This window comes from Zootoca vivipara, chromosome 16 (genome assembly GCF_963506605.1).
Source record: "Zootoca vivipara chromosome 16, rZooViv1.1, whole genome shotgun sequence".
Classification (NCBI taxonomy): domain Eukaryota; kingdom Metazoa; phylum Chordata; class Lepidosauria; order Squamata; family Lacertidae; genus Zootoca; species Zootoca vivipara.
The window spans coordinates 21902831-21920981 of NC_083291.1; the positions used below are offsets into that span (position 1 = coordinate 21902831).

An 18151-nucleotide genomic window follows, 5' to 3' on the forward strand; every position below is an offset into this window, starting at 1 on the left:
TTATTAGCAGTGCTTTCTAAGGCCCATTTGACTTCACTCTCCAAGATGTCTGGCTCAAGGTCAGCAACCACACTACCTGGGGTGTACGAGACCTCCATGTCTTTCTGGTATAATTCCTCTGTGTATTCCTGCCACCTCTTCTTGATGTCTTCTGCTTCTGTTAGGTCCTTACCACTTTTGTCCTTGATTATGGTAATCTTTGTACGAAATGTTCCTTTCATATCTCCAATTTTCTTGAACAGATCTCTGGTTTTCCCCATTCTATTGTTTTCCTCTATTTCTTTGCATTGCTCATTTAAGAAGACCCTCTTGTCTCTCCTTGCTGTTTTTTGGAAATCTGCATTCAGTTTCCTGTATCTTTCCCTATCTCCCTTGCATTTTGCTTGCCTCCTCTCCTCCGCTATTTGTAAGGCCTCGTTGGATAGCCATTTTGCTTTCTTGCATTTCCTTTTCCTTGGGATGGTTTTCGTTGCTGCCTCCTGTATAATGTTACGAGCCTCCATCCATAGTTCTTCAGGCACTCTGTCCACCAAATCTAAATCCTTAAACCTGTTCCTCACTTCCACTGTGTATTCATAAGGGATTTGATTCAGATTGTATCTTACTGGCCCAGTGGTTTTTCCTACTTTCTTCAGTTTAAGCTGGAATTTTGCTATAAGAAGCTGATGATCTGAGTTACAGTCAGCTCCAGGTCTTGTTTTTGCTGACTGTATAGAGCTTCTCCATCTTTGGCTGCAGAGAATATAATCAATCTGATTTCGATGCTGCCCATTTGGTGATATCCATGTGTAGAGTCGTCTCTTGTGTTGTTGGAAGAGAGTGTTTGTGATGACCAGCTTGTTCTCTTGACAGAACTCTATTAGCCTTTGCCCTGCTTCATTTTGAACTCCAAGGCCAAACTTGCCAGTTGTTCCTTTTATCTCTTGATTCCCTACTTTAGCATTCCAATCCCCTGTAATGAGAAGAACATCCTTCTTTGGTGTCATTTCTAGAAGTTGTTGTAGGTCTTCATAGAATTGGTCAATTTCACTTTCTTCAGCACCGGTAGTTGGTGCATAAACTTGGATTACTGTGATGTTAAAAGGTCTGCCTTGGATTCGTATCGAGATCATTCTGTCATTTTTGAGATTGCATCCCATTACAGCTTTTGCCACTCTTTTGTTGACTATGAGGGCCACTCCATTTCTGCTACAGGATTCTTGCCCACAGTAGTAGATATGATAGTCACCCGAACTGAATTCGCCCATTCCCTTCCATTTTAGTTCACTGATGCCCAGGATGTCGATATTTATTCTTGTCATCTCATTTTTGACCACATCCAGCTTACCTCCACTCATGGTTCTTACATTCCAGGTTCCTATGCAATATTTTTCTTTACAGCATCGGACTTTCCTTTCGCTTCCAGGCATATCCGCAACTGAGCATCCTTTCGGCTTTGGCCCAGTCGCTTCATCAGCTCTGAATCTACTTGTACTTGTCCTCCGCTCTTCCTCAGTAGCATGTTGGACGCCTTCCGACCTGAGGGGCTCATCTTCCAGCGTCATAACTTTTATATGCCTGTTGTCTTTGTCCATGGAGTTTTCTTGGCAGGGATACTGGAGTGGCTTGCCAGTTCCTTCTCCAGGTGGATCACGTTTAGTCAAAACTCTCCACTATGACCTGTCCATCTTGGGTGGCCCTGCATGGCATAGCTCATAGCTTCTCCGAGTTATTCAAGCCCCTTCGCCACGACAAGGCATTGATCCATGAAGGGGAGGCATTGATCCATGAAGGGGATCAATGATTCATTGATCCATGAAGGGGATCAATGCCTCTGCAAATATAACCAGGCTTAATAGGAGTCCCTATTAATATAACCAGGTTTAATAGGAGTATTCTCAAACAGAGAATACTCAGCTTCTCTCTTATATATCATTCCCAGGATATATATAATGTTAAGTTGTAAATGGGCCTGAAAATCCAGAGGTTACATTGAAACTGGTCCCCAAAGGCCTGTGGTGGAGTGGCTACTGTCTGCTGGAGCGGAGGAAGCAAATGCTTCAGTCAACAGAAGTGAATATGTTTGCTTATGCCTGCCAATTTGTGAAATTGTGGATTAAGGCAACACTGGGCTTAAATCCAGGGAGCGTGAGGACAGCCAAGAGAGCAGGGCCATTCAAAAGGAGAAGGGTTGCTCTTGAACAAGATGCCTGTAGAGACAAAAGTCCCAGGGGCCAGAGAAAAATGACACCTTGAGCCTCAACGCAGTTTCTGCTAGTTGGAGCACTTTTTAAGGGTGCCCCTTTGGCCTTAAACAGAGGAGTCCCCAGGGGCCCTCACTTTAGAGAAAGGAATGTGTTCGGCAGAAGCATCAAAACTCCTCAGGAATCCTAAAACAATAGAGGGACTGTTCTCCAACCACAGAGGAAGAGAAACCTGTTTATCTTTTTTTGTTAGAGAGCATCGGGGGATTTTTGAGGCACCGTTTCTGATGTGTCATATAAGATACAGGTTAATAACATTAGAAAAACCATCTTGTCTGGTGTTCTGTTACGAGCGGCAGGTCGCTGGGATAGCTTGCAGAGCCCCAGTGCTCTTTCCCTGCCCACATAAAATTTAAAAAACAAAGTAAAAAAGGTATTAAGTTATTTATTTAGTAACTGCAGTGTTTCACAGCATTGTTGGAGAAAGCTTGCTCATTATTTTGTCACATTTTGATTTGTCTTAAAGTTATTGCCTAACCACAGATTTTGGCTTTTTCTCCTTATGGAATGACACAACTTCCTGTGTGTGTGTGTGTGTGTGTGTGTGTCTGTGTGTCTGTGTGTGTCTGTGTGTGTGTGTGTGTGTTTATTAAGTGAAATATGGGTTGTGCAAAGACATATTTTCTCATGTCAAGTCAAATGTACTGCTAATCTTATTTAGTTCTAGTAGAATTGGAGAGACATTGTCTACGTTCCCCATACTAGCCATAGTTTAATAAAGTTCTATCATGTCCACAAATATTAGCATGTTTTCCTACTCCAAAAGATTCCAAAGACTTTAACTAACTAACTAAACTCCCACCTTTTACGCTGATAGAACCTAAGGTGGCTTACAGATAAAAAGAAGAACCGCTCAAAACATAGAAAAAGCAACTATTAAAATACAATGAAACATTGATAGGATGAATATTCTTTTGCGGGATGTCCCAACCATGTCATAATTTCAGCTGACTGTTGCTAAACTTCTTCTAGCTACATTATTATTATTATTATTATTATTATTATTATTAAAGATGTGGTGAGCTGAAACTGGATAGTTATATCATTATAATTGTTATTATCACTTTGGTCAGTGACAAAAAAAATTGATTCATTCATTCATAATTATTATTATTTCATTGCAATTCAGTAAGGTCACAACTTGTGCTCGTTTAACATGTGCACATTCAGCTTTTACACATATGACAAATAAATAAATACATAAATAAAGGGGCAGTGTTCCAGGAAAAACGACTTTCACAACCCCACGCACCATTGAACCCAATGTGTTTTGCCTATAGGCGATATTTGCTTTAGGAGTGATCCCTGGAAGGTAACTCCCCACGTAAGCTGCAAGCTTACTGTATATCAAGGCTCACTAGTTACCGGTAACTGGACTTAAGCACTCAAGTCAGGAAATGAAGATTTTACTTGGCATTAGTAATAGGAAAACAACAACAGGGGGGAAAGGACTTCATTTGCTTTTGCAGTGACAAAACAACATCCGTTTTATATGGAAACCAACACAGTGAAGGGTTACAAGGATAACGGAGAATGTTACTTTATTTATTTTATCATTGCATTTGTATTTATGCCTTGATGACTACCGTATGTAATTTGATAGTGCATTTATTTACCTGGTTTCACGCTTAGAGTCATTGTGGTGTAGTGTTAGAGTGGGTGGAGCTAGATACAATGGTGACTATAGCCAGGATGAAATGTGGGAGGAGTTTGCAGGATTGCATCTTTATCAAACCCCCATCCCCGGTTTTTTTCTCTCTCCTATTTCACTCCAAATCTCTCTGTGGTTTTTTTTAAGACATGTGTGTGTCTCTCTCCCCTTGCAGAGGGCCCAAAGTGATTCCTTGTACAGTAAGCCAATATAGGTCTCTGAAAAGATAATAAACTTCAGATTCTGCCAGGCTCCATGGGCGTAGTAGCCAGGATTAATTTTTTTGTGGGGGGGGGGGCTTTATGTTAGGGAGGGTCAGAACCGAGTTATCTGTGATGCAATTGGTCAGATACTTAAGCATTTTTATTCATTTACTTGATTTATAGGGGTGGGGAAGCTTCACCCTCTGGCTACGCCCATCCATTATGACAGGCAAATTCTGCCAGATTCAGCCCATATCTGTCTTGGTTCTGTTCTGGCTCCACCCCTAAACCAGCATTCTACCCCCATGGTTCAGAATCTGAGCAAATCCTCAAATCCCTGCTCCCCACCCTCCCCCGTTCTCTGAAGCTTTGCTCTTCAGATTCCAATACTCCAAGTTCTCACCCCAAGGTCTCTGTGTCTCAGAACTGCTTTGATTAACTGCTCAATTTCTCAATTGTTTATCTTCTATACATACCAGCGGGAGGCCCATTCTCCACTGGAAAGAGAACAGTACTACAGTAGCTAGAATAACAAGAGAGGGGGGGAAATTGCTGTCGGGGCAGTGGCTGTTCTCTCAAGGAAATGGACCGTTCTGCCAAATTAATGTTTTTTTCTACACAGTGTTGTTGTGGGGGGGGGGTGCAATAGTTCAGGTTTCTGGATGTCGCAATCCAAGTTCCTATGCATGCACACACACACACACACAGTCACAATACAATGAAAAACAACTATCCAAGGTTTGGGGGCCGGGGTAGGGACAGCTTGACGCACACAGGGAACAAGTAATACTTACTTCCTGGCTTTTGTGTGGTTGGATTAATGCAGACTCTCAAGCGTTTAGAAGATGGAAGTAGATACATTCTTGGGCACTTAGGTAAGGTAAAGTAAGGTAAAGGGACCCCTGACCATTAGGTCCAGTCGTGACCGACTCTGGGGTTGCGCGCTCATCTCGCATTATTGGCCGAGGGAGCCGGCGTATAGCTTCCAGGTCATGGGGCCAGCATGACAAAGCCGCTTCTGGCAAACCAGAGCAGCACACGGAAACACCGTTTACCTTCCCGCCGGAGTGGTCCCTATTTATCTACTTGCACTTTGATGTGCTTTCGAACTGCTAGGTTGGCAGGAGCTGGGACCGAGCAACGGGAGCTCACCCCGTCGCGGGGATTCGAACCGCCAACCTTCTGATCGGCAAGCCCTAGGCTCAGTGGTTTAACCCACAGCGCCACCTGGGTCTTATTATTATTAAACACCTATTTTCCAATGCAGGACCACAACCTGGGGAAACTCATGCATCTCCCTGACACAGACATGTTCATCTTGCTGGACTTTTCCTTCCAAACACCAGTTGCTGCAAACCATGGGAGTGGGGGGAGGGGTGTGCTCTTGGACTCATGTTCTGCTTGCGTGGTTTCCCACAGTCATCTGGTTGGCTACTGTGAGAACAAGATGCTGGACCAATGGGATGTTGGCCTGATCCAGCAGGCTATTATGATGTTCCTCTTCAAACAACTTAGTTTCCTCTTCAACATCTTAGTTTCCTCTTCAAACATCTGTACTGCACTGATTTGGAATACATATTATAGAACAGCGTTTCTCAACCGCTGTTCCGCGGCACACTAGTGTGCCGCGAGACGCTGGCTGGTGTGCCGCGAGGTGCGGCGACGAGAAGGGCGATTTGCATTGACACATGCCTGGCGGCCGCCAATAAACCACACTTACCCGCCGGAAAGGAAGCCGGCCGGGTCACGACGCGGGGCGAGCGCAGCTCTCAACAGCCACCACCACGGCCTCGGACGTGAGAGGCGGCCGGCGGGTGCTGCTGCTGCTGTTTGTCTCGCTCTCGCTGCTCTTGCTGGCGGCACCCGGGGCTTGGTCGGCGCGAGGCCGCGGGCCAACAAGCAGAACAGCCTCCGGAGGGCAGCCAGCAGCGTCTACGAGGGAGTGAGCGGCCTCTTCGGCGAGGAGCATGTGCTAGCAGAGAAATCAGCGGCTTGTGAAGCCTTATTACAGGAGATTGCAACCAACACAGCAATTGGCAAGTGTTTCTTACAGTCATAATTCACTGAGATTTAGGACTTACCCCACAAACTAAACTGGTCTCTCTCTCTCTCTCTCTCTTTCTCTATATATATATATATATATATATATGTAGTCAATATAGGCACAGAGTTAAATTTTTAAACTTTTTTAATGGTGGTGTGCCTCGTGATTTTTTTCATGGAACAAGTGTGCCTTGGCCCAAAAAAGGTTGAGAAACACTGTTATAGAATATATGTATTCCTATACAGTCAAACCTCGGCTCCAGAACGCCTCCGTTTTTGAACGTTTCAGCTCCCGGACCCTGAAAACCTGGAAGTAAATGCTCTGGCTCGCCTTTTTTGGAAGCCGAACATCCGGCGTGGCTTCGGCTTGAGTGCAGGAAGCCAAATGGGCTTCCAGAACAGATTACGTTCAACAACCGAGGTTTGACTGTACCACCGTTAAGTAAGTGTGTACACTATTCCAGGCTAAGTTGGGAGTAAACCCTAGGGGGAAATCTGTACCCATGGCCTTGTGGGACATCTTCGGAAGAAGATCAGGCTAAGGAGTAAAACCTACACAAATATGGAACGGAGTCCCTAAGACCAGAGGTTTTCAACCTTTCTGAGTCCACGTCTCCCTTAACCAACTACATTCTTTCTGTGGCACCCCTGTGGGGCTCAGGAGCCCAGTTATGTCACCCCTTGCCCCTTTTTTGAGCACCCTATCTTGTGGAGTGTTCCCTCAGCCTCCTCTCCCCTCCCCTTGGGAGTCCTTTGGTCAGCAACTGCTGCCATCCCTGGTCTCTGAGCTGCCCACCCCACCCCCAAAATAGGTCCCTCCCAGAGGCACCATTCTCCTGCGGAACCTGTAGCCAGGGCTGCCGCAACGAACAGCTGTGCGAGCCTTTGGGAGGCAGAGGGAAGGAAAAAGGGACAGAGGCCAGTGTTGCCTGCAGCACTCCTGGCTATCATTCAAGGCAGCCCAGGGTCTTGACATCTGAGCAGTCCAGGACCTCCATACACACTGCCCAGACTTGTGCCCTGGAGAGGTCACTTTGTTGCTGCTAATGCAGCAAAAACAATGCAGGAGGTAGCAGTTTGGAGTTACTGTACTGGTATCTGCAGCCACAGCAGGCGCTGTGATTCTCCAGCAGTTTGTCTTCACCTCCAGAGTCACACTCCGTTTCCTTTTGAGATGGACAGATGGCAACAGCACCAATCCCAGAGCAACTGTTAGTTGGGGCAGGAATGATTTCTAGCAAAGTTTGGGGTAGTGGCAGTTCTTTATCTATCCAACAGTTAAAGCTAGGTTGTTCTGCTCTTTGTGGCCCTTGTTCCTGCCACTGATGAAGGGGGAAGAGTTGTTGTCTCCTGCACTTCCAGGATAACTTGCTTATACAGTATTTTATTTTATTTTATTATCGAAACCAATATACCTCTTGATTGAAATAAAACCTCCAAGCAATTTTCAATAAGTATTAAAAATGTAAGTAAAGATATTTTAAAACAATGTTAAAATATTCTAAAATAATTAAAATTAAGCATAAAAGAAGTCATCAACATCTATCTGTCTAGACAGGCTTGCCTTCACAGAAATGTGAAGATGAGAAGAGTGCAGAGATGTCTGCATGATGTTAATAGGCAGGAAATTCCAAAGTATAGGTGCTGCCACACTAAAAGGTTGATTCCTCGCAACTGTGGAATAAGTGTTTTGTGGCACCTGCTACACTGCCGGTTCTGCAGATCAAAGCAGTTGAGTGGGCATGTATTTGGGAAGGCAATCACACAATTATACAGTATGTTAATTCTCCCATATTAAAATTAATAAACAAAAGCAACAACATGCAAATAAAAAGTGATGGGAACATCATTTTTAAGTTTTGCTAGCAGGTGATAGGTATATTTATAGTGACATGGGTGCTGGCCAATCTGTGCTGCTCAGAGCCACCATTAGTTACAAACTTGCAGAATTCATTTTGTGCAATTTGATCCTGGAGGGGGGAAATGCCACCACTCTGCAAATGTTTCATGTTATGTAGGATAGGATCTCCGGAGCGCTTCAGCAATATAATCATACTGAACAGAAGTTTGGCCTGCTTTATGTTTAACTCCACATCCCCTCCCTCCTCCATCCCAAGTCTGAATATTTATTAAAACAAACCAACAAACCGTGGTGTCCAATGGGACACATACGGCAGAAGGCAAGGAGACCTGTAACAGGCAGAACCAGAGGCAGAGGCAGAATCATACCCTGAGTGGCTGTAAATCATAAGGCAGGCAGGTAGGGGCTGTCTAGGGCAGGCTGAAGGTGGTGGGGCAAGTGCCCTGTTTGCACCAGCCTCCACTGCTAAAAAAACAAACAACCGTTACAAATTTAGACAGCAGCCTTTCTATCTTCTCCATCACAACCTGCCTGAATGTACTTGCTAGACAGCTTAAAGTAGCTAGAAACCTAAAATCAGACTGCTTGTTCAAGAGCCCATCCGTCATCACCAATTCATAGACACATAAGAAGACTGAAGATTCCCTTTCAAGTGATAATCCTTCACACAAAAACCCCCCACAAAAAACCACCTTACTGCAACAGAGAGACATTGCCAGAAGAGGCTGACTCACAGAAATTGTTGTTGTTGTTGTTGTTGTTGTTGTTGCTGCTGCTGCTGCTGCTGCTGCTGCTATATTTTTTTAATATCCCACTTTCCCCCCGGACTGGGACTCACAAGGCAGACTATAGATAAAAATACAAAGACACAGATAAAAGTAGTAAAAGCTAAAAACATAGAAAATATTATCTTTTAAAATGAATTTCTTTAAATATTTTTTTACGTTTGCTAGTTTTAATTCTATTAGCATTAAAACTAGGTAAAGGATAAAGGTAAAGGGACCCCTGACCATTAGGTCCAGTCGTGACCGACTCTGGGGTTGCGCGCTCATCTCGCATTATTGGCCGAGGGAGCCGGCGTATAGCTTCCAGGTCATGTGGCCAGCATGACAAAGCCGCTTCTGGCAAACCAGAGCAGCACACGGAAACGCCGTTTACCTTCCCGCTGTAGCGGTTCCTATTTATCTACTTGCATTTTGACGTGCTTTCGAACTGCTAGGTTGGCAGGAACTGAACTATGTATCTATAATTCTATTAAAAATACAGACAGCAGCAACAGCAAAAATATCACAGCACCAGCCCTTTCCTTAAAAACAGTCAGCTCCTAAAGACCTGCAGGAATAAAAATGTCTTCCTTCACCTGCCAGTGGAAGGACAACAAGGAGGGAATCAGTCTAGCTTTCCTAAGAAGAGAGTTCCAAAGTACATTTTCATATGTCTTGGGAGGCCAACTATAGTTATACCAACTGTGTAGCATTAACACCCCAAAAGGCTCTTGTTTCTCCCATAGCCACAGCCTTGGAGTCAAGCAGAGATCCTGCATGGCTCACTTCCCGCTTGCTGTTTTGCTTCTGGCCCACATCACTGCAACTCAGCTCCCAACTCAGGTTCTTTCCTTCTAAAAATCTCTGAATTCAGAGAGGTGCCCCCACACATTTTCTATCTGGCACAGAGATCCCTTTCATTTGTTCTCTTAATGACCTATCACCCAGACGATCACCTCATTGGGGAGCTAGCCCAGCTTAGTATATTTTAACATTTGCTGGAAGCAGGGGTTAGAAGGATCTCAACACCCTCCCCCCATAAACGCATAAAAATATGAAGTTCCACCATGCTGTCAACTTCTATTGAATTTTCTTTTAAAATGCAGCCATACCTCGAGTTAAGTACACTTCAGTTTGAGTACTTTCAGTTTAAGTACTCCACGGACCCGGAAGTGTTCCGCCATGCGTGCATGCGCAGAAGCAATCTGCGCGATTTGCGCATGTTCAGAAGCACTCTATCGGCACTTCATGCACGCACGCTATCGCCGCTCGGATTAAATACTTCTCAGGGTGCAAATGGCACCCCGGAACCAATTAAATACTTAACCCGAGGTACCACTGTATTTGTGGTTTCACATATTTTCTAAGTTTCAACCTTAATAACAGTATGTTGCTCTCTGTACAGCTGTGATTTCTGGGAGACCTGGATGGCGCACCTACACAAGCAGCTATCTGGGAGAGAGAAGGAAAGTAGATTGCAAGGAGATTTGTTCTGTCAGAGCCTGGGAAGGATCCCAGCTCTTATAAGGTAAATATCATAACTTACTGGACAAATGTTTGGCAATTATATAAATACTGGCAAAAGTCAAGCAAAGCTAAAAAGAGACCCTGCAAAGGAAAACTCCAGTCATTTTCTTGTTCTTGATTGCCTTATATGGGCTATTATTCCATGACATTTCTGTAATGCTTTGCAGTGTGGCACATCTCATCCCTGAAGAGAAAAGTTATGTTCAGGTTGACAGGGGTCTCTCTCCTAAAGAAAGGTACAATCAGATGCCTCTCCCCCCCCCCTTCATGCTGTCTGGCACCTTGTCCTTTATGCACTGTGCTCCAAGGATAGCCAGAAAAGGAGGAACAAGAGGCCCATAAAACCATCAGGCACAAACTGCTGCTAGACAGATGACTCCTTCAATCTTAGTGTTTCAGGTGACAGGGAACAAACAACCACCGCCCACTTCCACCTTACTCTGGAAAAAATCACTGTCCCCATGTGTTGTGCACTGACAGTGATATTGAGGTAAAAGGCTCCTCCTAATAATCTCATGTTCAAAGATTGCTGTCCTCTTCTAATTAGAATCATAGAATCATAGAGTTGGAAGAGACCACAAGGGCCATCCAGTCCAACCCCCTGCCAAGCAGGAAACACCATCAAAGCATTCTTGACATATGCCTGTCAAGCCTCTGCTTAAAGACCTCCAAAGAAGGAGACTCCACCACACTCCTTGGTAGCAAATTCCACTGCCGAACAACTCTTACTGTCAGGAAGTTCTTCCTAATGTTTAGGTGGAATCTTCTTTCTTGTAGCTTGAATCCATTGCTCTGTGTCCGCTTCTCTGGAGCAGCAGGAAACAACCTTTCTCCCTCCTCTATATGACATCCTTTTATATATTTGAACATGGCTATCATATCACCCCTTAACCTTCTCTTCTCCAGGCTAAACATACCCAGCTCCCTAAGCCGTTCCTCATAAGGCATCTTTTCCAGGCCTTTGACCATTTTGGTTGCCCTCCTCTGGACACGTTCCAGCTTGTCAGTATCCTTCTTGAACTGTGGTGCCCAGAACTGGACACAGTATTCCAGGTGAGGTCTGACCAGAGCAGAATACAGTGGTACTATTACCGGTACAGTACTCCTATTGATGCAGCCCAGAATTGCATTGGCTTTTTTAGCTGCTTCTTTTCCTTTCTTTCTGCATCTTCACTTTGTTTGGGGGGTTTGATGAGTTGCTGTTTCTGTTGATTTGGAAATACGTTGGTTTTTATGTTGTTGCCATTTCTCGGCGGCTTAATGTATCTTTGTGGATTTGGTTTTGTTGCATGTACAAGTTGATTGATGTAAGCTGTTTTGATCTTTTCTTCTCCAGGGGGAAAAAGTGGGACCTAAGTTTTTTTAAGAAAGAAAAACAAACCAGGGAAAGATGGGTGGTGGGCAAGCCGTCTTTCAGCGAAATTCATCTGCCGGAAGTGGCCTAAGTGACAAAGACATGGTTAAGTTCTCTAAAGAAACACAGGGTTCACTGGAACACAGATTGAAAACCACACCGTATAGGACAGAGGTGGATAACCTGTGGCACTAGGCTGCATGAGGCTTTCAGCCTAATGTAAAAAAAACAAACAAACCCTTTTTGCAGGCTGTTTAGTTAAGACCTCTGGCAATCTGTCCCTCCCCTGGCAGTCTGATGGGCAAGAGCTGAAGGGGGGTTGCAGAAGGAGAGAGAAAAGAGAGTGGCAGAAAGCAAAAAGGGGAAGACGGCGTCTCTTTGATGCCCTCCTTTCACTGTGGCCATTGGCAGAGTAAAAGCTGCACATCCTGGGTCTAAGGTACCAAATATTCCTCATTGATAGCACTAGAAAATAAAGCATAGTGCTGATAGGTAGTGTGTTACCTCTAGTACCCAAGAGCCACTCATTTGTAAAAAGAGACATGATACTGTCTTCTTACTTGGTCAGCCTCCTAATGCCTAGCAGACAGTCTGTGGTGTGTTATTTGCTTAGTGTGTCTCCCTGTTCCTGCTATCTTACAATACCACAACTAGGAAGCCACCCCCCTCTGAAACAGAGTCTAAACATCAAGCTGGATGTGATGCAAAAGTTCTGTGATTGGAATGCCCACATTGTTTTTCCTTTCTGAAAAGTCTGCTATGAAGGACCCTTATCTGAAATATGTACAAAGCACAGGAGGGCAGGCATGTAAGATTCCCCCCTCTGCATAATTTTCTTGCATCTCTCCCCACCCCCAAACCCTACACAGTGCTGTTTTGCCCTTACTGATAAAACTTGTGTTGCCCATATATATTTATTTATTTTTGAAATAAGGGAAAAAAAGAACAGCTTGGCGGGCATTTCAGTGGGAAAACAGTATGGAAGGAAAGGTTAAGAACTATCCTCATTGCAGAAGCCTAGGTCTGGATTGTGCCCTTCCCCTCGGCTGCGTTGTGCAAAAGACATTGGAAATACTGTGCCTTCTACAGAGCTCTCATACTGCATATCACTTCTAGTTTGACCCTAAAATATATGATTTTAGCCCTCTTTTGGGTCCACAATGTCAAAATATTGTGGGGCATGTATGTGTGTTTGAAATTAACATAGATATTCTAGAGCTTTTCTGGGATGTGGGTCTTTTAACTACTGTCATAAAAATAAAAGTCAAAGTCAAAGAATATGAAGACGCAGCCTCCTTCACACACTGAATCAACAGATTGAAACGGCTTCAAAGGAGCCACTTGTGTGCTGTGCTGCACTGTCAGCAGCGAGCTGTGCCTTTAGAAATGTTAGAACCATTATAAATCCTTTCTGATCTTCAGACTTATATTTAGTGACATGAGGCAGGTATCATGTTGATCAGCCTCAGCGTGAAGCCTTCCTAGATCTAATGACTTTTGGATTTGATGCAAACTGGTGGGCTGATTTATTTATCTGTGCTTGTAGAAATGATGATGATAATTAATATGGAAAATCATCTGCGTAAGAAGAACCTGCTGCTGTCTCAGGCCAGTGGCCCATCTAGTCCAGCATCCTGTTCTCAGTGGCCACCCAGATGCCCATGGGAAATATCCAAGCAGGAGTCCCAGGCACAAGAGCCCTCTCCCCTCCAGCAGTTTCCAGGGACTGATATTCAGTGGAGGCAGAACACAGCCATCCAAGTGGCTGGTAGCCACCAATAGCTTTTTTCCTCTATGAATTCGTCTAATACTTTTAAAAGTCACCCATCACTGCCTCCTGTGGGAGAAAGTTCCATAGTTTTAACCATGTGCTGCTGCGTGAAGTACTTTGTTTTATCTGTCCTAAATCTTTCAAAATTCCACCTTCCACAAGTTATAGTGTTTTGAGAGAGGGTGTAAACCATTCTTTTCTATCCACCTTCTCCCTCACATGCATGATTTTATAAACTTCTATTGTGTCCCCTCTCACTTGCTTTTAACTTTTTCTATAAACCAAGAAGTCCCAAAGGCTGCCATCTTTTCTCATAGGGGAGTTGCTCCACTCCATTGATCCATTTTGGCTGCCCTTTTCTGAACCTTTCCCAAGTGTACAAATACCCTTTTTGAGGTGAGGCAACCAGAACTGTGTATTCAGTATCCCAACTGTGGCCCCCTCAAACATTTTATTGGTGTGTTTTTTTTGGAAGGGATCTCGACCCCAAGGAGTTCGCTCCTTCCAACAGTCTGACTTCACCCCCAAAGGCGCACACACTTTTCCATTGTCGCCAGAGACAGATGGACGCCAACATTCTGGGTTCGAGCCCCAGTTGGGCACGTGGGGCGAAAGATTCCTTCGTCGCAGGGGGCTGGACTAGATGCCCCTCGTGGGTCCCTTTCAAGTCTACGGCGAAGCAAGTGAACACCACCACCACTTGTCCTTTGCCGTTGGGTTTTGGAGTCACCACCCGGGAAGCTCCTCCTTCCTTCCTTCCTTCCTTCCCCAAGCCTCGACGCCTTGCTTTCTGACCCGCCTCTCTTCACGTGCTCGGGCCGGAGGGTTGCTGGGGGGGGGGTTCATTTCCTCTCCCTCGCGATTAGTCGACACCCCGAACACCCCCCTCCTCCTCCTCCTCCGCTCCCTCCCACGTCGTCCCAGGGAGTGGGCGCCAGGCGCGCGAGCCACCTTCCCCGCCAACCAGAGCCAGGCGCGCAGGAGAAGAGCTCGCGGCTCTTCCCCTCACGACTTCCTTCCACGGAAAAGAAGCCGCCGCGCGCCGCCGCCTCTTTCCCGCCCCTCACGCGGCTTGCTCGGAGTCTCTCGCGCCGCCAGGAAAGCCCTGCATGCTGCTGAAGCAGCTGCCGCTGCTGGTGGCCAGGGCGAGAGCCCCGCTGCTTCTTCGCCTTGCCTCGGCGCGCACGCCTGCCCAGCAGCAGCAGCAGCACCTCAGCCCAGACGCGCCGCAGACGGGAGAGGCGAGGCGAGGAGGGGGCGGCGGGCGAGGGCGCTCCGGACCGGTGGAGGGAACCATGAACAGCGCCAAAGGCGAGCAGGAGCACAGCCCCGCCGAGCCGAGCCTGCAGGAGGAAGAGGTACCTGCTGAAGGGGAGGCGGACGGGCGAAAGGCGCTGCCTCCCGGGCTTTCCCTTCGGAGCGCAGGGGCGGCGTGCGTCATGGGCTTCTCCGGGGAGCCCTGGTCTGGAGAAAGTTTTTGGGGACGGGGGGAGCGCTTCCAAGCAGGGCAGCCGTAGAGCTTTTGGGACACCCCCTCCCTGCCACCCACCCACCAGCCCGTCCCTTAAAACGCATTGACACCGAAGCTGTTCGCTCCGTCCGCTTTGGGGGCTGGAGAGGTTGCGCAACGCTTGGGAAACGAAAGGCGCGCCGAAGGTTTCCCGAAGCGACTAAGTTTGACCTTAGTTTGAACGGTGAAAGTGGGATGGTTGGTGGGGGGAAACATGGGAGGCAAACACTGTTTTTTCTCCTTCCTTTTCTCTCTTGTGGTCGTGCGCTTGCTCCCCGTAACCTAGTTGCCCCCCGACTCCCCACAGTGAAACCGCGCATTAAAAGCAGAGTACTCCTTAAAAAAAAAAGGCCAGGCGCTCTGATTAATAGATAACGTATCGAGCGCATTCTTTCCCGATGAGTTAAGATGCAGAGAACTTGTACTTGGGCAAATCTTAATTCAGAGCCACCGTGGGGAAAGGTCATAGTCAAAAAACCAAAGCATGGCAAAACATGCAAATTAGTAAGTTGGCGATGCGGTTTGGCAATATCGGTACAGTAATGGTTTAATTCAATAAGAGAGCAGTGCGAGTAATTTCCAGTGTTCGAGATTGTTGTACTGTGTTGCCCATTTATAGTTCAACCTTATATGCTTACTCAGAAGCAAGCCCATACTGTTCAGTGGAAAACACTCCTAGGTAGGTTGTATATCTCATAAGCAATTTCCTTGAAATACAGTAGGCTACTTTTGAGTTCTTGTAAGTTTGAGATACTAAGCCATACTTTATGTCTTAACCACCACATTCCACTTGTAGACTGTCTACTCAATTAAAAACCTCCCTGCGTGTGTTTTGAATATTACAACCTTATAGGTAGCCTGTGAATTTATGAGGCCTCCAGCATTTATTTTTACCATCTTTTTTGCAGTGTGATAAACAGCCAAAACAGTGTAGTAGGGCCTTAGGCATTTTGTTGGAGGAAACTTTGCTTTTCCTTGAAGTAGACTAGTCCACAAAACCTTAGTGCCAGAATAATAATGTTAGTCTTTAAGGTGCTATAAAGTGCTTCGGTGCTGTTGTTGTTTAGCTACACAGCTCTGGAAAAAGAAAGATGGTTACTCTTGAGGCTGGGAACCTGTTTGGGAAATGATTACTGGTAAGGCAGTAAACTACTCAAATTAACACTTAAAGCCTATTATGAAGTGCTGCTGATTTACAGATCCTAGTGCATGGGTAGGCAAACTAAGGCCTGGGGGCCGGATCCAGCCCAAACACCTTCTAAATCCACCTGTGGACTGTCCGGGAATCAGCGTGTTTTTACATGGGTAGAATGTGCCCTTTTATTTAAAATGCATCTCTGGGTTATTTGTGGGGCATAGGAATTCGTTCAACCCCCCCCCCAAGATATAATCCGGCCCCCCACAAGGTCTGAGGGACAGTGGACTGGCCCCCTGCTGAAAAAGTTTGCTGACCCCTGTCCTTGAAGGATGAATGGTGGTTGCACGGAACAAAACGTATTTTATTAAAAGAAAAACATTTCCTTATATCATGTATTCATTCTGCCTACCTGTGGGAATGATATTTATAGAAAAACGAATATGTAGGTTTCTTCATCTATTACAATAAATAGGCTTCCAAGCATCAGTTCAGTTTGTTATGATAACTTGCCCCTATAGGTAAGAATGAAAATCCTAATATTTGCATTGTTTTTCGGGTTGCTGCCAAGGACTAGCCAGATCGCGCTTACGATCTGCAACATAAACCACTATGAAATATGTAGTATATGTATGAACATTATTTACTATATTGATTAATTAATTTTAGGCATGGTTTGGACAAACTTTGAAAATTGTGTATTAGTAGAAGTTCCCTTCTCGGAACTCCTACAGTGTGCTTAAAACTCGGCATAAGCTTGCCTTGTATAGCAGCCGTGATGTTTGTTAACGGGTTTGGTGATTGAGACTCTTCATTGCCTATCCCCTTAGTTGAAGGAAGAATTTTTAATGATTTAATAATCTTGTTAGCGGTGAGATCTGGTGGCGGCTTGGAAAATATTGATGGTGCAACCTGTTGTCCAGTGATGATGTGCAACGAGGTATTGTAACAACACGGCTTTGATGCTTTGTGTGTCCTTTTTGCTTCTGGTGTCAGTCTTGGGATGTGCTTGGCTCTTGAATTCCCAATGGAGAACATTTTTAGTGGGTTTGGGGACAAAAAAGTTATTGGTGCTGCAGTACCTAAGTATTTTCCTGCTCCCTATCATTTCACCATTGTCAGCAAATAAGTAATGAATGGGAAGCTAAGGACGGAAGGAGAAAATGGGAGTCCACAGGCACTTCTGTTGCTTTTACCTACCACCTGTTTGCCATTTGTTTGCTGGTATTAGTTTTCTAAGGACCTTTTAATAGTGTTGGCAGAGGATTACATTAATTTCAGACCCTATTCCAACCTTACTGTTCATGGTTCGTTTATATGCGTGACTTAAATCTTGGCAACCTCACATCTCTTAGAGATCTGTGCTACCATAGATAAACCATTTGGAGGTAGGGCTGACATCAGCAACTCTTTACAGCGGAAGCCTCAAAGAACAAGTCCCTGTCTCAAAGAGCTTTCAGCCTAAAGTTTGATGGCAACTGTGCAGCAGGTTTAGCAGTGCTTCTGAATGTGCAGTGTACTGTATCAGTCGTGGATTTTATACTTTGGTGTTTTGAATTCACCCATACTTAACTTTGTATGTAGAGAAATGGCTTTCTGATGTCAGACTATGGTAAATGGGCAGTGTGGAAAAATGGAAGTCTGTGAAAGCGAAAATTGGACGTGGCGCTGATGAAGGACAATATTGCCATTAATTATCTCAACTTTCGCTTGTACACACAGCTTGTTTCATTCATATATTTGCATTCTTCCATTATCCCACTGTTCCTGCGCGCAATAAGGTGCACAGATTTGCTACCATTAATTTATTGATCTATATTTTATGCATAGTTTAATTAGTTTATGTCCTTGGGCTAGGGAAATGTAAAAGTCTGCGAGGTGGATTGCTGCTTCCACTAAATACAGGGAATGGAAGTGGAGGAGGAAAGTACATGTAACATGGGAGGTCTATGATCGGATATCCCATTATATTTTTATTTACTTCAAAACTTCCAGGGTGCGTGTGTTCCTAGTGTAATCCGGGAAATGGTGCTGGTAGCATTTAACCCTTCCCCAGTACCATTTTGTCAATGTAAACCCTATCGCTCAA

General features: G+C 45.2%; 1 protein-coding gene across 2 annotated transcripts in view; it reads left to right on the forward strand.

The window, feature by feature from the left end:
* Positions 1-14303: 14303 nt before the first annotated feature.
* Positions 14304-18151, forward strand: part of RBPMS (RNA binding protein, mRNA processing factor) — a 93904-nt gene continuing 90056 nt past the window's right edge. The window contains exon 1 of one of the 2 annotated variants that reach the window (XM_060269199.1): positions 14304-14775. In XM_060269199.1, coding sequence (XP_060125182.1) covers positions 14527-14775 — 249 coding nt within the window. In that variant the 5' untranslated portion in view covers positions 14304-14526. The remainder of the gene's footprint in view (positions 14776-18151) is intronic. The other variant, XM_060269198.1, reaches the window with a different exon arrangement.